General features: G+C 43.3%; 2 protein-coding genes across 3 annotated transcripts in view; both read left to right on the forward strand.

Annotated features, from left to right (window-relative positions):
• The first annotated feature begins 69 nt into the window (after positions 1 to 69).
• On the forward strand, positions 70 to 2,068 carry LOC121596423 (endochitinase-like). The gene is made up of 4 exons (XM_041921353.1): positions 70 to 460; positions 535 to 1,050; positions 1,133 to 1,300; positions 1,392 to 2,068. Exons 1-4 carry the CDS (start codon positions 251 to 253, stop codon positions 1,692 to 1,694), a joined length of 1,197 nt encoding a protein of 398 aa, XP_041777287.1. The 5' UTR covers positions 70 to 250; the 3' UTR covers positions 1,695 to 2,068.
• An 8,381-nt stretch (positions 2,069 to 10,449) lies between these two features.
• Positions 10,450 to 20,494, forward strand: part of LOC121597197 (T-box protein H15) — a 55,831-nt gene continuing 45,786 nt past the window's right edge. The window contains exons 1-3 of one of the 2 annotated variants that reach the window (XM_041922785.1): positions 10,450 to 11,513; positions 19,406 to 19,596; positions 19,683 to 19,813. In XM_041922785.1, coding sequence (XP_041778719.1) covers positions 11,285 to 11,513; positions 19,406 to 19,596; positions 19,683 to 19,813 — 551 coding nt within the window. In that variant the 5' untranslated portion in view covers positions 10,450 to 11,284. The remainder of the gene's footprint in view (positions 11,514 to 19,405; positions 19,597 to 19,682; positions 19,814 to 20,494) is intronic. The other variant, XM_041922786.1, reaches the window with a different exon arrangement.

The raw sequence follows: 20,494 nt of genomic DNA on the forward strand, positions 1-20,494 counted from the left end.
TTCTGTGGCTGGGAATTTTGGTGTAGGTTTTACGTGATAGTGTTGGTGGGTGTATTTTTTTGTTCCCTTTTGTTGTTTGCTCTACCAGTTTTGGGATTTTTACGAGTTGCAACAGGTTAAAAGTGGTGTCTTATTTTCATGCCCAGAAGCGCGAAGATCATCGCACCAGTAACAGTTCGGCATTAACAGTTGGATATTTCACACCTATCACGGAGCGAGGGCTCTTTAAATTCCATTTCAAATAAAGAAAATGAATATTTTCGTGTGGGTAACATTTACCCTATCAGTCTATGTGAGATGGTCCACAGCACAAGAAAAAAAGTTTTTCTGTAGCTTCTCACCAGGAAAAGCCGCTCTGATTGGTTATCAACCAGAGAACATACCGTTGGAAGTGTGTCCAGATGTGATCTTCAAAGCGTTCAGCTTCCCCAGCATCGTTGGGCGGCAAATACTGTTCAGTGTAAGCTTTCTTTGCAGAGTTGTCTTCTTCGTTTTTTTTGTGTTTCTTGCGAGTGATGTTTCTATCAAACACAGGACAATGAGAAGATAGCCTTCAGCCGTGTGGTTTCCAGTGTGCGAAAACGTTCGAATACAGCACGTGTCGTGGCGTCCATCGATGGAACTGCTCGTGATTTTGCCACTACATCTATCGCGATCGCACGTAGGAAAGCGTTTGTACAAGCCACGGTCGCGTTGCTGCTTGAGCTGGATGCAGATGCAATCGAACTCAACTGGAAAGCATCAAGCAACAGTGCCAACGATCGAGCCACAATGGTGCAACTTCTGCAAGATCTTCGTCAAGCGGTGAATGCAGCGAGCAAAAGCAGAAATCGTAATCGAGAGCTATGGTTCCGAGGATCGCTGCATCCGAGCCTCCTCGCCGATGCTTACAATATATTCGATGTGTGTGAGCTGGTCGATCACGTCACACTGGATCCCAGCACGGCCGAATCATTGGAAAACTCTCATGCACCGCTGTATGGAACACCACAAGAGCTAGGAATGTATATTCCAAACATTGGAAATGTACATTATCCAAAGACTGGCTTTGTAAGTAAATTAGAAAAAATATAGAGAGCAATCGTAAATTAAATGATGGATCATATATTTAAAAAAAAAATTATACTTCTAGAATACAACCACACAGCGCTGGATTGATGAGGGATGTGCGCCCAAGAAGCTACTGCTTGGAATTGGTTTGTACGGCATAAGCAGGGTTTTCTCACCGGCATTGGCCCCGTATCTTTATAACAAAGTGAATTTGTTAGCACCAAACGGTACACACCTAGAGCAACGAGAGGTGAGCTTCGTTTAAAGAATCTTTTTCTACCCTGTCGAATTCATAGTTTGTCTGACGTCATGACGTCATCGTTTGACGTCAACCCTTACAGCTGTGCAAATATATAAGAGAGGCAGGTTGGAGCTATGCCTGGGATGGCTATGGTGGCATGCCATACGTGACACGAGCGCTGCAGAACGGACAAGTGGAACGGATTAGCTATGAAGATTTGGACTCGCTGCGTCTCAAGATGGATATGGTGGAGCAGAAGCGGTTCGGTGGCATTTACATCGATTATGTGCACTCGGACGACATCTACGGAAGCTGTGGGCAGGCATATACACTAACAGCTTATCTATTGAGACGAGTGCGTACGATACCGTCTGACATTGGGTTTGCCATTGATTGGAATTAAACATTTGGATGAACGAATTGTGTGTTCATGCGGTTATTCGAGGCGCAAGGAGAATTGTGTCTCCGCTAGTCACCACAAGAGGGCCTATTGTTATTCCTATTTGGTGCTTAACGGAAGCAATGGGTGTTAGTGGAAAATTGTGTGGACATTAGCTTGATTTGATTATAAATTGATCATTTTTTATCTCCAAGGCAGTTTTAAACTATGTTTGCTTTGTTCTGAAAAATTATAAACATTTTACAGAAATTTGTTTTGCCAAAAAGGTAAGTTGTTAAAACAAAGAAAGCGTAAATAACACTAATGGGATATCATTTTACAGTACACATTTCGCTTTAATTGAATGAAAATGATTGAGATTCTGAATTATTTTTATATCGAATATGGATGCAAAAATACTTCTATTAAATATGAAATCATTAAATTTGTTATAGAACTTTATTTCGTTTCATTTTGTGTCATGATTTCGTGTAGACTTGTTTAAAAATGCTGATCTCTCGTTGCACCATTCATTCACTTTCTTGTTAAGTCTGGTAATATTTACGAATTTATTAATTGAACTATTTTAATATACTGGGGCTCAAGGGAAACAATATGCACGCCGATTCAAGCGTCTGATGAACCTGATTTTCTATTTGCAAAACAAAACCTACATCGGTTCGGGCACTTTTGGATGAAATTTTGCTTGCCGTTTCGCTGAGGGATAAAAGTCCAAATTTTGTTGTTTTTATGTGTAAAAATATTTAAAACATTTCATGTTTCGATAATATGCTTCCCAAATTGTTATTTAATTGCTACTTTAATGCTTAAAATTTTGTTTCATTCTCTGTGTGTCTGTTATGAGCTCAATATCTGTTCATAACAAAAAAAAAATCTAATTTCCAACTCGTAATGAAAATGATATTTCCGTTCCTAATTACACATCCATCGAGTGTAATTGGTGTACTCGCAATAAAATATCAAATTAGCATAATACGACACTCGTTTCAAGGACCTCATCAACCTTCACAATCTAATTATAAAACCTCTTTGCCATTTTCGGTTCATTATTTTAAATGAAAAAAAAAAAAAAAACTTCAAAACTGACCACAACGAAGCAACGATGTATGTTTCTTCCATCGTGCTGTGTTTAGAAAACACAACCGGCGATGATATGGAATGTGGTCATTTGGTGGGAAATTAGCAGCAATTAATGTAGCAGAAAATTAAAAATATATACAAAAACCAAAGGCAAAACGCGTTCGCGTACCAGGAAAACGGAGATGATTTGACCATTTCGGTTCGTTTGACTTGGTAGAATCTTATGGGGTTTCTTGTTTGTTTGTTTTTTGTTTGTTACTTGCGCTGTGGCCACCTTTTTTCGGTAGTTAATTACGCTTGAACGATAGAAAACGCGACTCCAAGTTTCACTGACCCGTTGAAAATTGCACCATAATGTGTTGCAGGAATATTTACGATCGCAAAACGTTTGGCAGGGGTGGTGCATATGTACGTGGAATGATTGTCTGCATTTTTCTCTCTCTCTCTGTTCCCTCTTCAAACAAAGGGCTTTTTTAATGGTAAACGAATTTCTACTCTCTACACACACAAAAAAAACAGTTCAGTGACAAAACGGGCAATCAGCTCAATAAACATTTAATCCCACCCAATTTGCATACCCAAATAAGCAGCTCCTGGCTGTTCCGGGCAAGCGCTCACTCGATGTGACAACCACAGCCAACAACACTGAGCAAGCAGCTTTGTTTTGCTCCTTTTGATTCGGCCATTATTCATCTAAAACTGAACTACATTGGGCGCGTTCGTCGTTACCCAAAAACCAAAAGCACCCCACACAGCCTTACCGGCCAGCTGACGCGGCGGTCTGGGCGGTGTTAAAAATCGTATTTACGAAATAACGAAATTTAATAAATTTTATTCAAATTTCATAATCCACAGTCGGCGAGCGCATCCCGGAAGAAGGGCCAGCGCCCGAACAGCAAATTGGTGTCACGCAGGGCTGGTGTACGTGGTGGCTGTGGTGAGCATAAATAAATGTCGCCCTTATGTGTATCATCGTGTATACACAAATAAATCCCGCCCCGACACCCGGGGCCAAAGGCTGGGTTGGTGTATTTAGAAAATGGATTCACAACATGGCACCAGTTCTTTGGCTGGCTGGCTGGCTGGCTGACTGGCTGGGGGTAACACATGCAAATATCCAGCGAGGGGAGATGCACGAGGGAAGGAACGGGGGTATGCAAATTTTGCCTCCGTTCCGATGCCTCTAATTTGCCTAAACAAACATTGATTGAAATGTCAGCTTCTTCTCACCCCCTGGCCGGTTGTCCCTTTGCTGCCGCGCTGCTATGGTAGCGTCATACCGATTATCATTGCCAGTGGTGGTGGATGTACGATTGGCTTGGCCTACTGTTGAGCATGGGCTATATTGTAGCTTCTAAGCGGTTGTGCAAAGTTTGATGAAAAAAAAAAAAAAAGAACGGGAGAGCGCGAGAGAGAGAGAGAAACAATGATAGGAAGAGGAAGAGTAATGAGTTATTACAAGGGATATTTATTTATGTATGCAAATTAATCAAAACATAAATTGACTTTTCTGTACCGCATGCTCGTCGAAGTGCTCGTGGATGTGGATTTTGGACCCTGTTTTGTCGTCAAACACATGTCGACGGGGACACATTGTGCTGGTGCTGGTTGGTGAAATGGTTAAAGCTTTAGCGAGAAGGGAAGGAAAAAAACTGGAGTAAAATTTCACAGCTATGACTTGTGGGCTAGCCCATGGGGAAAGGGGTGTTGTCACGTACGTATCAATCATAAATAATCTACCAAATTAGTGACTTCTTTGGGTACGGTCATGGTACGGTAGAATGGAATCTAATTGATGATATATTTTAAAAAAAAACCCTTTCCCGATCAACCAACATCTGTTTACTTCCTTATGTGAAATCAAGAGCGTAAATTGTGGTTGTTGTTTTAAGAATTAGTGGGGTAATGGCTTGCATTTCAAGACTCGTTTTTCGTTAAGTTGGATTGACGCGATATATTCATCAAACTTTAGAAATTCATCAGAGTTGATTGCATAGTAAAACACATTCGTAACCGTAGTGAATGCTGTAAATGAGGGTTTTTTTGTTTTTTTTTTATTTTTTTTAGTTCAAAGTTTAAGCTCCAAGCAAAATTTCAAGAAGGCCTTAGAAATTTCTCTATAAATAAAAACATACGCATATTAATAAAAGTTTAATAATGAAATAAATAAAAATGAACAAAACGTGTTGAAATCAGCATTATCCTAGCCTAGAAGATGGTAATCATAGCAGTGATTTTTTTGATTTTCTTAAACTTTTTATCGATTTTTATGGTTTTCCCATGAAATAGAAACATGTTTTTTCCGTGCAGTTTTTATATGTTTTTGTAAGACAAACAGCTGATATGGGAAGGATGGACACCATGAAGGGTAAGATGGTAAGACCTATACAAAACGTTGGAAATTGAAGAGTATTTTAACATATCTTATTGCTTTAGATTTTGCCTCTTTACATAGGCTCTCCCATCCAACTCCTATTCCGACACGTCCTCGTCGTGCAGAGTGGTAACATGTGCCTTCATATATCCTAGCTTGGGTACACGGGCTAGATCCAACCCCTTGGGCGGATGGTGGCATATGGCGAACCAGGAGGGGGGTGGGTATCCCGGGAAACTGGGTGCCTGAACGTCGGGGGGCAACCCGACGCTAAATAAAACGGCCACGTGGGCGCAGGGCCAGTCACCCAGTCCCATGGAACAACTGACTACAGAAAGCATCAGAAGGATACGAAACGGACTTAATGATACCGACCCAACGCAATGCCCCCGGACAACGATTAAAATGGGCTCATGGAACGTACGCACTCTTAGCAAAGCCGGAGCCTTGAAACAACTTGATGACGCCCTAGCCACATTGAGCATGGACCTCGTAGCTCTACAAGAGATTCGGTGGCTAGGGAACGGTGTGCACAACAGGCGTGGTAAGCAATGCTACGATATTTACTACAGCTGCCACGACCGCCACCACGTGCTCGGAACGGGTTTCGCCGTAGGTCCCCGGCTGAAATCCGTAATCATAGATTTCAAGGCTATAAACGATAGGCTATGCACCCTGCGCATGCGAGGCAAATTTTTTAATATAAGCCTCATAAACGTTCACGCCCCTACCGAAGATAAAGAGGAAGAGGAGAAGGACCTTTTTTACGGCCGCCTCGCTAGAACTATAGATGCGTGCCCCAGGCATGACCTCAAAATCATCCTGGGGGACTTCAACGCAAAAGTCGGTAGGGAGCCAATGTACCGCCAATACACTGGCTGTCACAGTCTGCATGAGCACAGTAACGATAATGGTAGTAGATTGGTCCAGTTCGCCGCAGCGAACAATCTGGTTGTAGGAAGTACCAAATTTGCGCGGAGGGACATCCACAAAATGACGTGGGCGCACCCGGATGGCGAATCCTTCAACCAGATCGACCACGTGTTAATAAGCCGCCGACGACAGTCGAGCCTGTTAAACGTCAGAACTTATCGAGGAGCCAATATCGATTCCGATCACTACTTGGTTGGCTTAGTGATACGTTGTAGAATCGCCCGCCCCCGCACCAATGGGGGCGGAGAAAACACGCAGCCTCGGCTCAACACGGACTCTCTAAGGGACATTACTGTCCAACAGGAATTCAAAGCCGCTTTAGACGAGTCTCTACTACCAGAAAACAGATATGAAACTACGAGCGAGAGGTGGAACGCTCTAAAAACAAAAATAATAAACTGTGCAAGAAATATACTCCCACCACGTCGTGGCAACACCAAATCTGGCTGGTTCGACGATGAATGCAGACAAGTGACCGAACGTAAGAATACTGCATACCGAGCAATGCAGCAACGGCATAGAACGCGGGCATGCGCAGAGGAATATTCACGGCTCAGACGCGAAGAGAAACGAGTTCACCGCTCTAAGAAGCATGCTTTGGAAGAGCAAAACATGCGGGAACTCGAGCAAACCAGAGAGGCGTACGGACCGACACGAAAGTTTTACCAAGCGATAGCAGGTCACCGAAACAACGTGGTACCTAAGGTAACCTGCTGTCGCAACAAGGATGGAGATCTGGTTAGTAACCAGCCAGAGGTCCTCTCGCGGTGGGCTCAGTACTTTGATGAATTACTCAACGACCAGTTAAACGAACAGCTAGAAGCGCCACTAGCAGATAGTGTCATGCTACTGCCACCTAGCATAGAAGAAACACGAAAGGCTATCCGTCGGCTGAAAAATAACAAGGCACCCGGAACCGACGGAATTGCAGCTGAACTGGTCAAGAATGGAGGTGCACGACTAGAAAACGAGATTCATCAAATTGTTACTGAGGTGTGGGATAGCGAATCGATGCCTTGTGATTGGAATCTCGGCATCATCTACCCCGTATACAAGAAGGGAGACAGGTTGGACTGCAACAACTACAGGGGTATTACGGTGTTGAATACCGCCTATAAAATATTCTCCCTGATCCTTCAGGATCGCCTTGTCCCGCACGTCGAAGAGATAGTAGGAAACTATCAAAGAGGATTCCGAAACGGAAAATCAACCACTGATCAGATCTTCACCATGCGGCAGATCTTGGAGAAGATGGCTGAATACAAAAACGACACATACCATCTCTTCATAGACTTCAAAGCCGCATACGATAGCATAGCCAGGGTAAAACTGTACGACGCTATGAGCTCATTTGGAATCCCGGCCAAACTGATAAGGCTAGTTAGAATGACTATGACCAACGTCACATGCCAGGTGAGGGTGGATGGAAAACTCTCAGGACCTTTTGCTACCACCAAAGGTCTGCGCCAGGGGGACGGGCTTGCCTGTCTCCTATTCAACTTGGCGCTAGAGAGGGCCATCCGCGACTCGAGGGTGGAGACTACGGGAACCATCTTCTATAAGTCAACCCAGATCCTGGCATACGCTGATGATATAGACATCATTGGTCTGCGGCTCTCCTATGTAGCAGAAGCCTACCAAGGGATTGAGCAGGCGGCAGAGAGCCTCGGATTGCAGATAAACGAGGCAAAGACCAAACTGATGGTGGCAACATCAGCGGACCTACCAATAAATAATCCGAATCTACGTAGGTGTGACGTACAGATAGGTGAACGCACTTTTGAAGTCGTCCCACAATTCACCTATCTTGGGTCAAAGGTCAGCAACGACAACAGCATGGAAGCTGAGTTGCGCGCAAGGATGCTGGCTGCCAACCGGTCATTCTACAGCCTGAAAAAGCAGTTTACCTCAAAGAACCTGTCGCGACGGACGAAGCTGGGACTATATAGTACCTATATAGTACCAGTACTCACATACGCCTCTGAGACATGGACACTGTCCAAATCTGACGAAACCCTCTTAGCCGCGTTCGAGAGGAAGATGCTCAGAAGGATACTTGGCCCCGTATGTGTGGAAGGACAATGGAGGAGCCGCTATAATGACGAGCTATACGAGATGTACGGCGACCTCACTGTCGTACAGCGTATAAAGCTCGCCAGGCTCCGGTGGGCTGGCCATGTTATACGCATGGAAACGGACGACCCAGCCCGTAAAGTCTTTTTAGGCCGTCCACAAGGACAGAGGAGGCGTGGTAGGCCCAAATTGAGGTGGCAAGATGGCGTGGAGGCGTCCGCCATTAAGGCCGGGATAACGGACTGGCAGACGAAGGCGCGAGACCGTGAGCGGTTTCGGACACTCCTGAGGCAGGCCAAGACCGCAAAGCGGTTGTAGTGCCGGATAACACAACACATTGCTTTCCACGTCCTGGTACGTACATAAACCAATTCTAGGCCAATATGCAACGACGGTTCATTCAGCCATGAATTTAGAAATAGTAAGCACCGCTTATAATATAGCGAAGAATGTAAAATCTAAAGCATTATTGAAAAACGCGCACTAATAGCTGACGTTGCTTCCGCTTAAAGAACAATAATCTAGAATTTCCCTTTAGAACATTACTCCGCGGAAAGACCACGACCCCAGCATGTTTGAGGGACTTGTTAATAGCTAAAACAATTGTTTCCACCGTGTCAAAATTCAACGGTTTTATATTTGTAATGCCATAGATTCTCGCATCTATTTTTGAACGATGTTGTATCAATGCCTCATCTTTTTATTTCCAAAAATTGTTCTAGTCGTCGTGACAAGATATTGGATTTCGTGAAGCAATCCTTTAATCCAAAATAAAATACCAAATACTAGCAATTGTATGAATTTAGGATTTAAAAGGATTTCATCCAAAATGAAGCATTTTAGTAGATACAATGGTCTGCAAACTGCTTTATCAATAATATCTTACGAGGACTTCCACCATAACAGATAGTATAATTTGACCGAATTAAGCACATGTTTAGGATACAATGGCCAATACGATTATTTACCTCAGGGCTGTCAAACTTTTGTACGCTACCCGCGACGCTACGAAGTCATGGTAAATTCAGGTTATATTTCGAATAGAAATTTTTTAGCATCAATATGTTACGTACATATTGCGACCCATGAACGGATTTTTGCGTTAACACGTGAGTCGCCGAACAAATGAGTTTGACACATCTGAATTAATTAAATGAACTGAATTTCACATTTTAAACGGTAAGTTACACATAATTTCATAAGTTATTACGATTATATCTTAACTGAACAGCATATATGCACATTTCATGATTATGCTTTAGTTTTAGAAAAGGTCACATATGGAAAATTGACGACCTTTCCATCAACCAAATATGCAACACATTATACAGCTCAGACGTAACAGTATACGCAAGCCTATAATCTTTTGTTCAGCGTAACGCCTTTGAAACGAAACAATTTGAGCCTTTTAAATACGAAAGCAAACAGATAAAAAAAAAAGAAATGTTCTTGCATATAAACTAGACGTATTGCCACCGGTTCCATAACGAAGTATTGGGGTAAAGTTCATTTTCATGTTCATTTCTTTAGACCAGATTTGTGTGCAATATTTAAAAATTTGAAAAGAGTTTGTACCGCTTGTTATGCAAAAACTGTAATGGTTGAGTATAGAGTACATGTACTTATGATATACTTTATTACGGTATTTTATTGGAAATAATAAAACAAATGAACCTGACGCATTTTTGTTTGTGTTAAAAATAAACAGAGTTATCCAGCAGCACGTAAGCTGTATAATTCACCAACATGCTATAAGTCAGTCCAATGAACTCCTTCGAGAGCAGTACGCGGAAAAAACTGATATGATACTGTCAACATGAGGCAAAAGCCTCAACCCCTAACATAAAGCGGAAGAACAACCAGATACAGTGAGAGACAAACAAGGGTGAAAGCAGTGTGTCTCACACTCACCCCGTCTCATCGTCTGTTACTCACATTCCAGTGAGCAGCCCTCCTGCTTCCAGTGAGGAAAAGCACTGAGCGCCACAGTTTTCCCTCCCCTATTTGCACGCACACAGTCCTGCGGAAGAGAGCGAATGAGCACCCCGAAAGAGGGAGAAAACAAAATGGATGACACCCCGCCAGTAGGCGGAGCTGCGTTTCGGTTTCCCCCACCCCCTTACACGGCAAACCTGTTTCCGTGCAGCATTTTCCCCTACGCTTGCTGCTGCTGCTGCTGCTAATGGTGGTGGTGTTGGTGCAGTTCGCGTTGCATTTTCTGCACGCCTGCGTGTCGGTGTTTGCGCGTGTGTGCGTGTGTGCGAGCGCACGGCACCGGATACGAAGCGCGCGCGCCAGTTGGGTTCGAAAGCTCATTCCGAGTACTCGTTGCTGAGCAGCGCGCTGCCCATCATCATCCCATCGGGTACGCACGCGTTGAAACGAGCCGTTGTAGCCGCCTGGGGGGGCTAGTGCGTTTCCTTGCTCTGAAAGCGATAGCCGCGTTAAAAATACGCCCCACCAACCCGAAACCCTCCCACCCACTCACTACCACCCCCCCTTCTCCTCCTCTCTTCATCCTGGTCGCGTGTGAACCCAGGCTGTATGAAACACGGCAGGGACACCGTTTTCGGCAGCATTTCGAAGCTTACCTTGCCTTCGCGTTAGTGCATGGAGCGACTGTTTGAAGTAGTGCAATAGGAAATTATTAATTCAACTGAACGAGAGCAGGTTGTGGTACAGTTTTACCGACAAAGTGTGGTGACCATCGAGTGCGTGCGAAATACCCCCTTTCCGGTAGTGAAAGTGCAGCCCAATCTGTGTAACGCGAGTACATTGCAATTGCCGTCGGTGTTTGAAACGTGTCGGATTGTTCCTCATAATACCAAGCCCACCGAAACTCAAAGCCCCAATCGATGAGGCTGTTATAATACGTGCCGTGCCGTCGTCCTCGTCGCCGCTCCGTCGCACCACCGTAACGCCTCCCAAACTGTCCACGGTGACCGGGCGCCCCAGGCTGACCGACAAAATTGAGAGACACAAACGCAAACGTGACCTCGCGAGTGAGCGGACGGCAAAAAGTGCGGCACGGCGGCGGGTTGAAGGTGGAACGCAAGTGGCCAGCAGTGGACGAGCCCGGGCCCATTCTCCAGCGGCTCGGGAGCAACAGCAGCAGAGGCGCACCGCCAATCGAATGCTGCTGGACACCCAGGGGACAGCAGGCGGCGATGGACCGGCAGTGGGACCACCGGGTATGGGGCCAGGGACCGTCCCGAGTACAGCTGCTGCTGCTGCTGCGGCGGCGGCGGCCGCTGCCGCAGCCCTGTCCGCGGCCAAGGGTGCGACGGATTTCTCGATAGCGGCGATCATGGCACTGCGGGAGGGCTCCAGCAGGAGCCCTCTGGAAGCAGTTTTCGTAAGTGGCAAGTTTGTTTTCGATTTTTCTACTATCCATTTGTTCGTTCGCTGCCTTACCCGCTAGCCGTTTAGTGTGTAGGGTGGTGGTGGTGGTAGTGGTGATAGAATTCCGATTCCGAGTTGATTAATTTTGCTCATATCGAGTGGAACGGGGATAAGGAGAGGTAAAGACGAGGGGGAAGCATGAATCGTATAGGTGAGCGTTTTTCAACGTGTTGATAGGTGGTATAATGATACAAAATGTTTATTTTGTGGCAAGAAATTGTCTCAAAGCATTTCATAGCACCCAGGCGATTAAAACCGATAAGCTTAATTGTGAAGTATCTTATACTTAACTTCAGAAAAAACGGATAAACCATTATAAAGTTAATAAAAGTAAAAAAGCAAATCAGATATTTTTTTATTCAGGATTTTTTTTAAAACTAGATTTAAATTTAAACAAATTATCTTATCAAACACGAACTAAATCTAACAGGATGTCTCTCATTCAAATCTGAATGTAATATTTAAATATGTTTTAAATGTAACCAATAAGACTTTTAAAGTCTATCAAATAATACCCCTTCAGACCAATTCTTATGTACAATTCGTTACAAAATACTGTTCATTGTAAAATTTGACTTATTTAATACCTAAGTAAAAAATCATGGCTTCAATGTGGCCTTTCCTTAAACTGAAACGGAACAGAAATAAATAAAAAAAAACACACAAAAAAGGAAAAAAAACTCCCATAAATAATCCTAACGATTTCACACTAAGAAGCAAACAACAAGCGGCCGCCATTGAACGATCGCCATTACGGTTAATCGTTCGAGATAAGCCTTCCGCCTGATAACGGCACACACACCGCATGACAGATGCACAGATCATTTACCTCAACCCAAAGTCTCAATTATCAAACCGCAACAGTGGAAACGAAATACTAATTACTATCACATCTCTAATTGGCGTTGACGGGAACGTTTTGACATATTGCCGTTCCGTCCTTCCATCCATCGCTCGCACCCAGTTGCAGCTTTGCCAAGCTGATCTAATTTTACAGCTAAATTAGATGCTACCCCGGGAACAACAGTCGGCACAAAACCGTACTCGTGGAGTGTTTTTTTTTTTTTTTTTTTGTTGAGGCGATCGTTTCCATCCCGCCATATTGGTTACGTATAATAAGTGGAATTTAATTAGTTTTCTTGGTGATTTTTTGCAAACCATATATGCACCATAAGTTAATGTATCTGCAATATGGGGGGAGGTGTTTTAGACGCAGCACACAGTAGGTGGTCGGGCGTTTGGCGCACTTATAATCAGCACCAAGCTACACAAACTGTCATCGTGCGCGACACGGGACATAAACAGTGTTTGCCGCCCCATGTTGACACGGTGGCACAATCGCGCTCTCCCTGACCGGCTCCGACTGACGTAGGCGCGAGTGCCCGGTGTCCGCGCGAGCAACAACCTGGGGAATTTTAACCGTTACCGTTGCATAATATAGCACTCCTTGTGTGTGTGTGTGTGTGTGTGTGTGTGTGTGTGTGTGTGTGTGGTCGTGGGTTTGTGTATGCGCTTATGTTGCAATGGCCACTTAATTGAATTGCGTCAGGTTTCGCCCTGCCAGACCACCCACCCGAGGTAGCCCGGTTTTAATCGTGCCGATAATCTATTTAAAATTGATTTATTCCACTAACGGAATTTGCACCAATCGCGGGGATGGGGATGTAGCGCTGGTGGGAGGGACATTCAGGCCCTCGGTGAAGGCGCGGTCAGGTGCCGGTCGACGGGACGACAACAGGAGCACGGGGCGACAGAGTGATATGCAAACAAACCCGGACAGTAGCCTGTCATAATTCAGGCTGCAATCAGCGGTCTAACCGAAGCGCTAATGCCTCTGCACTTGCGGATTGCCGCAGCAAACAAGGGACGGCGCCGGGGCGGGACACACAAGCGGCACACTCTAATGAACTCAGCGGGTATGAATTGGTGTGCGATCAGTATGGTGGCGGTTTGGGGAGCGGGATCGGTGGTACGGTTTTTGGGCCATGGGGGTTATTTTTTCGATGGTACGGGTCGTGTGCTATGCCGAGAGGCGAGGTGATTTGAACGACCGTCCCGACCGGTAGTTGAGAAGTGAAGGCTGGAAGTGCTAAAGCGGTAGTGCTTATTTAAAGCAATTAAAATATTTGAGGTATTTAGTAAGCCACACAAATCATGTGCGGCTGATTGGTTCATTACGACATTAAAATATCTGAGGTATCAAATGGAACATTTCAACCTTGTTTTAATAAATCCAGGAGGTTAAGTTGGAGTTGGAGTTGAATGTTAAGAATAAAATCCATTATTACCTTGATTTACTACGTATTTAATATATTTCCATGCAAAATGTTTTGCAAATTATGAATTCTTATTACGAATTAGTTTGAACTAGAATCCTTTGGGTGCATTATACGATGTACCCGTAAAAAGAACGCTCTGCTCTTCATGAATTTCTTAAAGGATGTCCGTCAAGGCTTGGCCACTTACATCACATTCTCTTACTCTTTGGCTCTCTCCCTTGCACATAAAAATGTACAGGAATAAATATGTAACATTACTTACTTAACTGTAAAGATTAGCTAGCATTAATTCTAGCTTACAAAGTATAATGAAGCTTTTGATCGATCCCACAAGGTTTGCTGATATCTCTTGTAGCACTCGTAGACTTGACTTCCAAAGTCATGGGTTCAAAGCTAGTTAAAATGTCTTTCTCAGTTTATTCCATGAAAATAAGAAGAGAATAAAGAAAACAGAGAAGAAATATCAATGTACGCTCGAACGAAAATGGCTAAAAATGAATGAAATTACGCTACCACAAGAATGCGTGACACAAATATTGCTTCTTTGCACATTTCAGATACATTATAGTGCAAAATAAGATTCTTGTAGTTGTTCAAAAATGTTATGAAAGTATTAAAACATGAATATTTAGATGCGTTGCTTATTAAGTTCTCGATGTTAAGTTAATACTTACTTGGGCCGTGTAGAATGTTGATTAACTAGAACGATTGAGTGAATTAGTTTGAATGGATATCATCCTTAAACTTAGGATTGTTAAAAGATTTCACTGTTCATATCAAATATTGCAACTAAAAAGAAGAACTAATAACTGATAAATTAGGGCCTGAAATATTAAATGATTTGCTCATTTGTTTTTCAATAATTTAAATTTATAAATAATTATAATAAACACGAGCACCAGCAAAACTATTAAATAAACACACCAACTCTATACAAGTGCGGAAAATGAAAGATTCACCACACCTAACGCATGCGTTCATGCACAAACACACTCTCCGCTCTTAATTAACTTTGCCATTTGTTCGCGTGTGTCATGATGGGTTTTGCAGGATTTTATTAGAATTCTCACACCTTCAGCCCACCTTCCCACCTCAGCGCGCTTCCCAAAAGTCCCAATCAAACACAAGGTAAAACGAAGGAAAAACGGAACCACCTTCAAGCGGTGGCGGTGTGCTTGATGCGTCTGCATGTTTTCGACCCATTTTCCAGCCCAATGGTGGCGGTGCGAACAATTCGCACTTTACCGCACGGGGCTCCCTCCATCATTATCATTATCGTAAATCGGTGCGCGCCTCCCGAATGACGAAAGTATTCTCATGCTGCGTTCGCAAGTAATGCTAAATACTTCAAGTAAAGAGACACACACACACAGCAAACGATCAAGTAAAGTCTCTCTTATGCTAGATAGAGCGTAACAGAAACCAGTTTAAATAAACAAAATAAAGCCCTCTTTGCATGAGGGTGAAAGTAGGTGAAGAAAATCAAACGACTTCGATTTTCCCCGCTAGCCCAAAATGAAGGAAAGCCCGGAAAAAGGGTTAGTAAAAGTTACGACACAAAGCCACCCCGTTGACAGCCCCCCGGGGTGAGGAGGGAGGCCCAAGCAGAGTTCGTGCGTATATGTCGATGCGTACGATGGTGCGTGAGCGATTGCGTGTGCGTGTGTGGGGAATTTTCGCCAGGGCAAAGCAAATCCCACCCATTTCTTTGGGCAAAGGGTTTTCGGACCTAGCCGGAAGTGGCCACCCACCTTTGCTTCTCGCCAGCCAGTAACCACCTGTTTTCTGGGACTGGGATCGTGGACCACATTTCAGTGCTCGGCAAGTAATAAAGTGTTGAAAAACTTTACGCACACACAGGAAAGGTAATTTCTCAACACGTTAGAACGTGTTTGCAAAGCGAAGGATTGCAAGTATTTCGACCCAAAATACGCGGTGTTGAAGCATTGTTGGTGCAAAGTGTTACATTGTTTGCATAGGCCGGAGTGTTGCGTGCGGACAAGTTACGCACCGCAACATGCGTCCCCGTGTAGAGTGACCTTGCGCGTGGCGGGCTGGTAATTCCTGGCTTGTCAATTAAAAATGAGTTGTGTTGGCGGGTGAACATACACAACAGAAGAAGAAAGAAAGAAAACAAAACGCAACCAGGCGCTTTAATCGATTTATGAACGTCCGATATGGATCATTGATTGTATAGATTCTGTTTTGTTCGATTGTTTTATTTTATTTTATTTTCAAGCTCACTCAACAATCGAAATGAGCCGCGTAACGAGCGAAAGTGTGATGCACTAAAAGCTCGCTCACTCACTCACCCGCCTTCCTCTGCTGCTGTCGCTCCTATGGGTGATAAATGTTGTCGCTTCGTCGATGTTGGCATTGGGAGAGAAACTCTTCACCGGTATCTAGCCGGCACCAATTGTTGGCGATTTACAGTTGATTGGGTTTTATGGGGGAGCTCTTTGGCTGCTTCGGTTGCCGGATCCATAAAAATCAAAATGACAGTAAACCGTACGTGTTTGTATGGGAATACCCAAAGAGAAATTATCACTTTTAATCGACAAAACAAAACGGATACACTGATTATATAAACAAGCTTCACCGATGTATAGCACTTTCATAAGTTTCGCTCTGATGCGATCGTATATTTGTTGGGAAATAGTGAGGGAAATATCTTAGAGCGTACATTTCTTAATACGTAGAGCCAAAATAATACATTTTGGATGCAAAATTATTCACCAAATGTAAGTGAAATAGATTTTACGAGGATGGAGAAGATGGATGCTAAAAATCAACCCTCAAGCTAATTATATTTGGTGTAACGTCTTAACTCCGACATCTGAACTCAATAACATGCTATTGAGACTCATTCAGTACCATGCATCCACCCAACTAACAAAATCGACATGCTTTCTCATTCTACCCAATAGATCAGTAAACCTGAGAGAGCGAGAAAGCATGTCGATTTTGTCGCTTGGGCAGATATTCAAGCCCATCGTCAGTCGTATTAGTTGATATCTGTACTGCCTGACCGCCTCAGAGAGAACCTATTCTATTCGAATTTACTTGAAATAAGGTAACTGCAAAGGATCAAATGAATTGCAAGGACTTCTGGGATTTGAAGATACAAGTAAAACCACTAGGGGCATTTCCATTATTAACAATAAACACACAACAAAAGGATTAAACTATTAAAGTCAATCAGTGAAACCTAAAAAAAAAATAATAATAATAATCTTTGTTCTCTACAACATTACAAAAAAAAAAAAATGGAGGATTCGCAAAAAACATTCCTTTTCCTTTAGCTATTTTTCTGTTTGGCGTAACGTTAAGCAATTATGGGTTTTAAATCAGTCAATTTCGCAGGCTAGATCACAGGCTCATTATAACATTTATTATGTTAATCTATGAAGAAAAAAAGAAGAACTTATCTTGCTAGAGTAACTAAACGTAGCTAGATTTTGAATATAAAAATTAATAGGACCAATTGTGAGTCATTTGCATTACAAAACTTTTGTAGAAGTTAAGTCAACATCATGTAACTTATTTAATTCTAATTGCTATAAAATCCTTTACAATAAACCAGTTTAAAATTAATTTCACGATATGAAAAGCAAATGTTTGAAATAACTTATCTTAAAAGCCGAACATGGTACAAAATTAAATGGGTGGAAAAGATAATGTAAGATAACTTATGTAGAAGGTTATTTAATTTCAACATACAACATTAGGCAACATTACAACGTTAGCGATTATGGGAAAAAGTAATCATATTTCAAGTCGGATTTAACCTTTTCATGTGTTTGCATCTTTCCTTTTAGTACAATTTGAAATATTCTCCGATTGGAAAGGTAAAACGATTGATGAAATCAATTAATTAAACAAATAATTAGAGCTGTGATACTTCAACTTTGATTTAATACTGTAATTGTCCAACTCATTCCAATATTTCTCTTAAAATACAAACAAAAAACTTTGTAAATCTTTCATCATTTTCACCACAGAATCTGTTTGGTATTACATGTATTCGTTAGCTTCCTTTTCTTCACAATCCTACATCTTTTTCTGTAGATGATACGATCATTCCCCTTGATTCCTATTATATGCTTACCTAATTCAATAGAAGCTTGTACCTGCTGTAATTATTTACCATATTAATTAATGAGCTAAAACTGTACCATTACAAATAAAGGAACTATAAATCTCATAAAACATGCCCCGCGCCAACGCATTATTGCTCAACAGCAAACAGCTGATCGTCAACGCCATCATCAGCACACGCATCCCCGAAACCCGGTGGGCCATTCTTTACCATGTTGCAACGCAAAACATTGTATTTTATTGTGCCGAAGAAAGGGTTACCATCTATGTGGGGCTCTCTTGTTTTATTCAATTACGAGATGACATGGAGCTTTTGGCAATAACCGACCAAAACAACAACAAAGCAAAAAGTAGCTGCTGTTATCATCGTCAGCAAATGGGTCGACAAAAACAAAAAAAAAAACAAAAATCTCTCCTCAAGCATGAAACGTTTGCATAAATATTTGACTCAAAACATACAACGCCACACAATCACACACATTCATACACACTGACTCCATGGGAGGGGGGATGCTGGCAGCGGGAATGGTTGAATGGGTGGCGATGAATATTTGGAGGCAGCAAAAAGGGAACCAAACCGGTTCGGCAGTGTGGCAGAAGGAAGAGCTGAAACTTTCAGCTTGTTAAGCGCATGTTGATTTTATTTATGCTTTGGCATTTTTCTGCCTCCCCCCCCCCCCTCCTCGCCAGTCTGTATGCACATATTCTTAGCCCGATGTTTGCTAAATGTCTCTATTGTTAGCTGGGTACCAACCGTACCGGTCCTTCAAACGGACCAGACGAAAAAGTAGGTGGGAAAATTAATATCAAAAACTGCATTTATAACAACAGCAACTACAACAAAAAAGCAGGGGGTAATGATGGCAATGAGATCAAACCACAGGACCCGCGCCACAGTGGGTGGGAAGGGGGGGGGGGTTGGGATTCACCCAATTGTTGGTGGGGAAATTCAAACGCCCAAAACCGCAAACGCTCGGCCCGAGGTGGGCTGTACTTTGTTTTTTATTGTTTCACGCCTAATTTAATGTATTTCATTTCCACGGTGAGCGTTTCAATTGCATATGGCCGTTTCGGTATGCGAGGGGGGGGAGGGGGAGGGGAGAAGGGTTTGGCAGGGCTGGGTGTATCCTTTCCAACCTCCCGCAGACCTCCGTTTTCACCAGTGCCGAAGCGTAATTGGAATTAATTTATGCGTATTAATGTTTGATTTATTAAACAAGCCGTAATCGCGGTGTTAATGGAATATTTAATTAGCTCCAGACATAGAACACTACCACCGTCCCACCCACCCGTCCTCGGACCCCTTTCGAGTGCCGCAAGTTGCGCTGTGCGTAACCGATGCATGAACGTGCGCTTTGTGATAATTTAAAATAATGTGTTTTAATAATTTGTGTAATGTTTTAATCCATGTTGTTCACGTTTTTTAAATGTTTTTTTCTCTCTATCTCTCTACCTCTCTCTCTCTCTCTGCACAGGTTCACAAAACTCATCCATGGATCGACTCTCCGAGGTGGACGATGAGGTAGACGTGGATGTGGAGGAGTGCAGCGATTCCGAGGAGCCCAAATCCTCGGACAGTGGCCGGGTGACCCACTCGCGCACAACCGAAACTCCGAACAGTGTGTCCGTGTCGGATGAGGAGCGGCTTTCACCGGAACCGGCACAAGTAAGTCAATCGATTTGCTTGTCTTAAAACCACCGAGTTCTATTGCTTAACGTCACTTTTCGTCTCTTCCCAACCCACCCGGACAGAAGCGACCAACCATCGTCGGGTCCTGCAATTCGGACGACTTGCGGCCGGTTCAGTGTCACCTGGAAACGAAGGAGCTGTGGGACAAGTTCAACGAGCTCGGCACGGAAATGATCATCACCAAGACGGGAAGGTAGGCGAAAACGATAGCTTTTTTTAGTTGTTGTTGGCAGTATCGAGGCACAGATCGTTATCTGTGTCGCCGGTGGAAAGGAAGTGTCAGAATTAGGAGTCATTTTCCGGGTGGGATTACGGGCAATAAATCATTCTGCTCAATTTTGACTTTGCCTTTTTTTTTAAAGTTCTCTAGCTCTCCCGAGTCCAGCTGGAAGCCAACTCAGAAATGCATTTTTGGGGTGTTTTTCCGGTCGAGAACACATTTGGTCGCGGGAGGAAACGGGAGGAAAGAATGAAGGTGGAATCGGAAGTGAGCCCAAGACCCTTAAGCCTCTGTAAAAAAGCTACAGCTATGAATTGGTCATTAGACAGCATTATTAGGAGTGGGAATTAGCTGCATAATGCCGATGGTCGGATTATGTCGCGGAGCGTGTGCTGCAGATGGTTGTTGAGCTCTTGCAAGTCCGGTCCCATGTATATTATCATCCGACGTGTGTGTGTGTGCACATTCCCGCGCAGATCACCGATGCGATTACAGTAATTATTGAAAGTGGTACGAGGTGTAATTTAGACTTTTGACGAATTAATACACTTCTTGGGAGGTTTTAAGAGTGGATGATGTGGAATTGAATGGTAGATAAGAAGACAAACATCTATGACCATACGATGCAAGCAAAGATGTGTGATGAATCCATGG

This window comes from Anopheles merus, chromosome 3R, assembly GCF_017562075.2.
Source record: "Anopheles merus strain MAF chromosome 3R, AmerM5.1, whole genome shotgun sequence".
Lineage (NCBI taxonomy): Eukaryota > Metazoa > Arthropoda > Insecta > Diptera > Culicidae > Anopheles > Anopheles merus.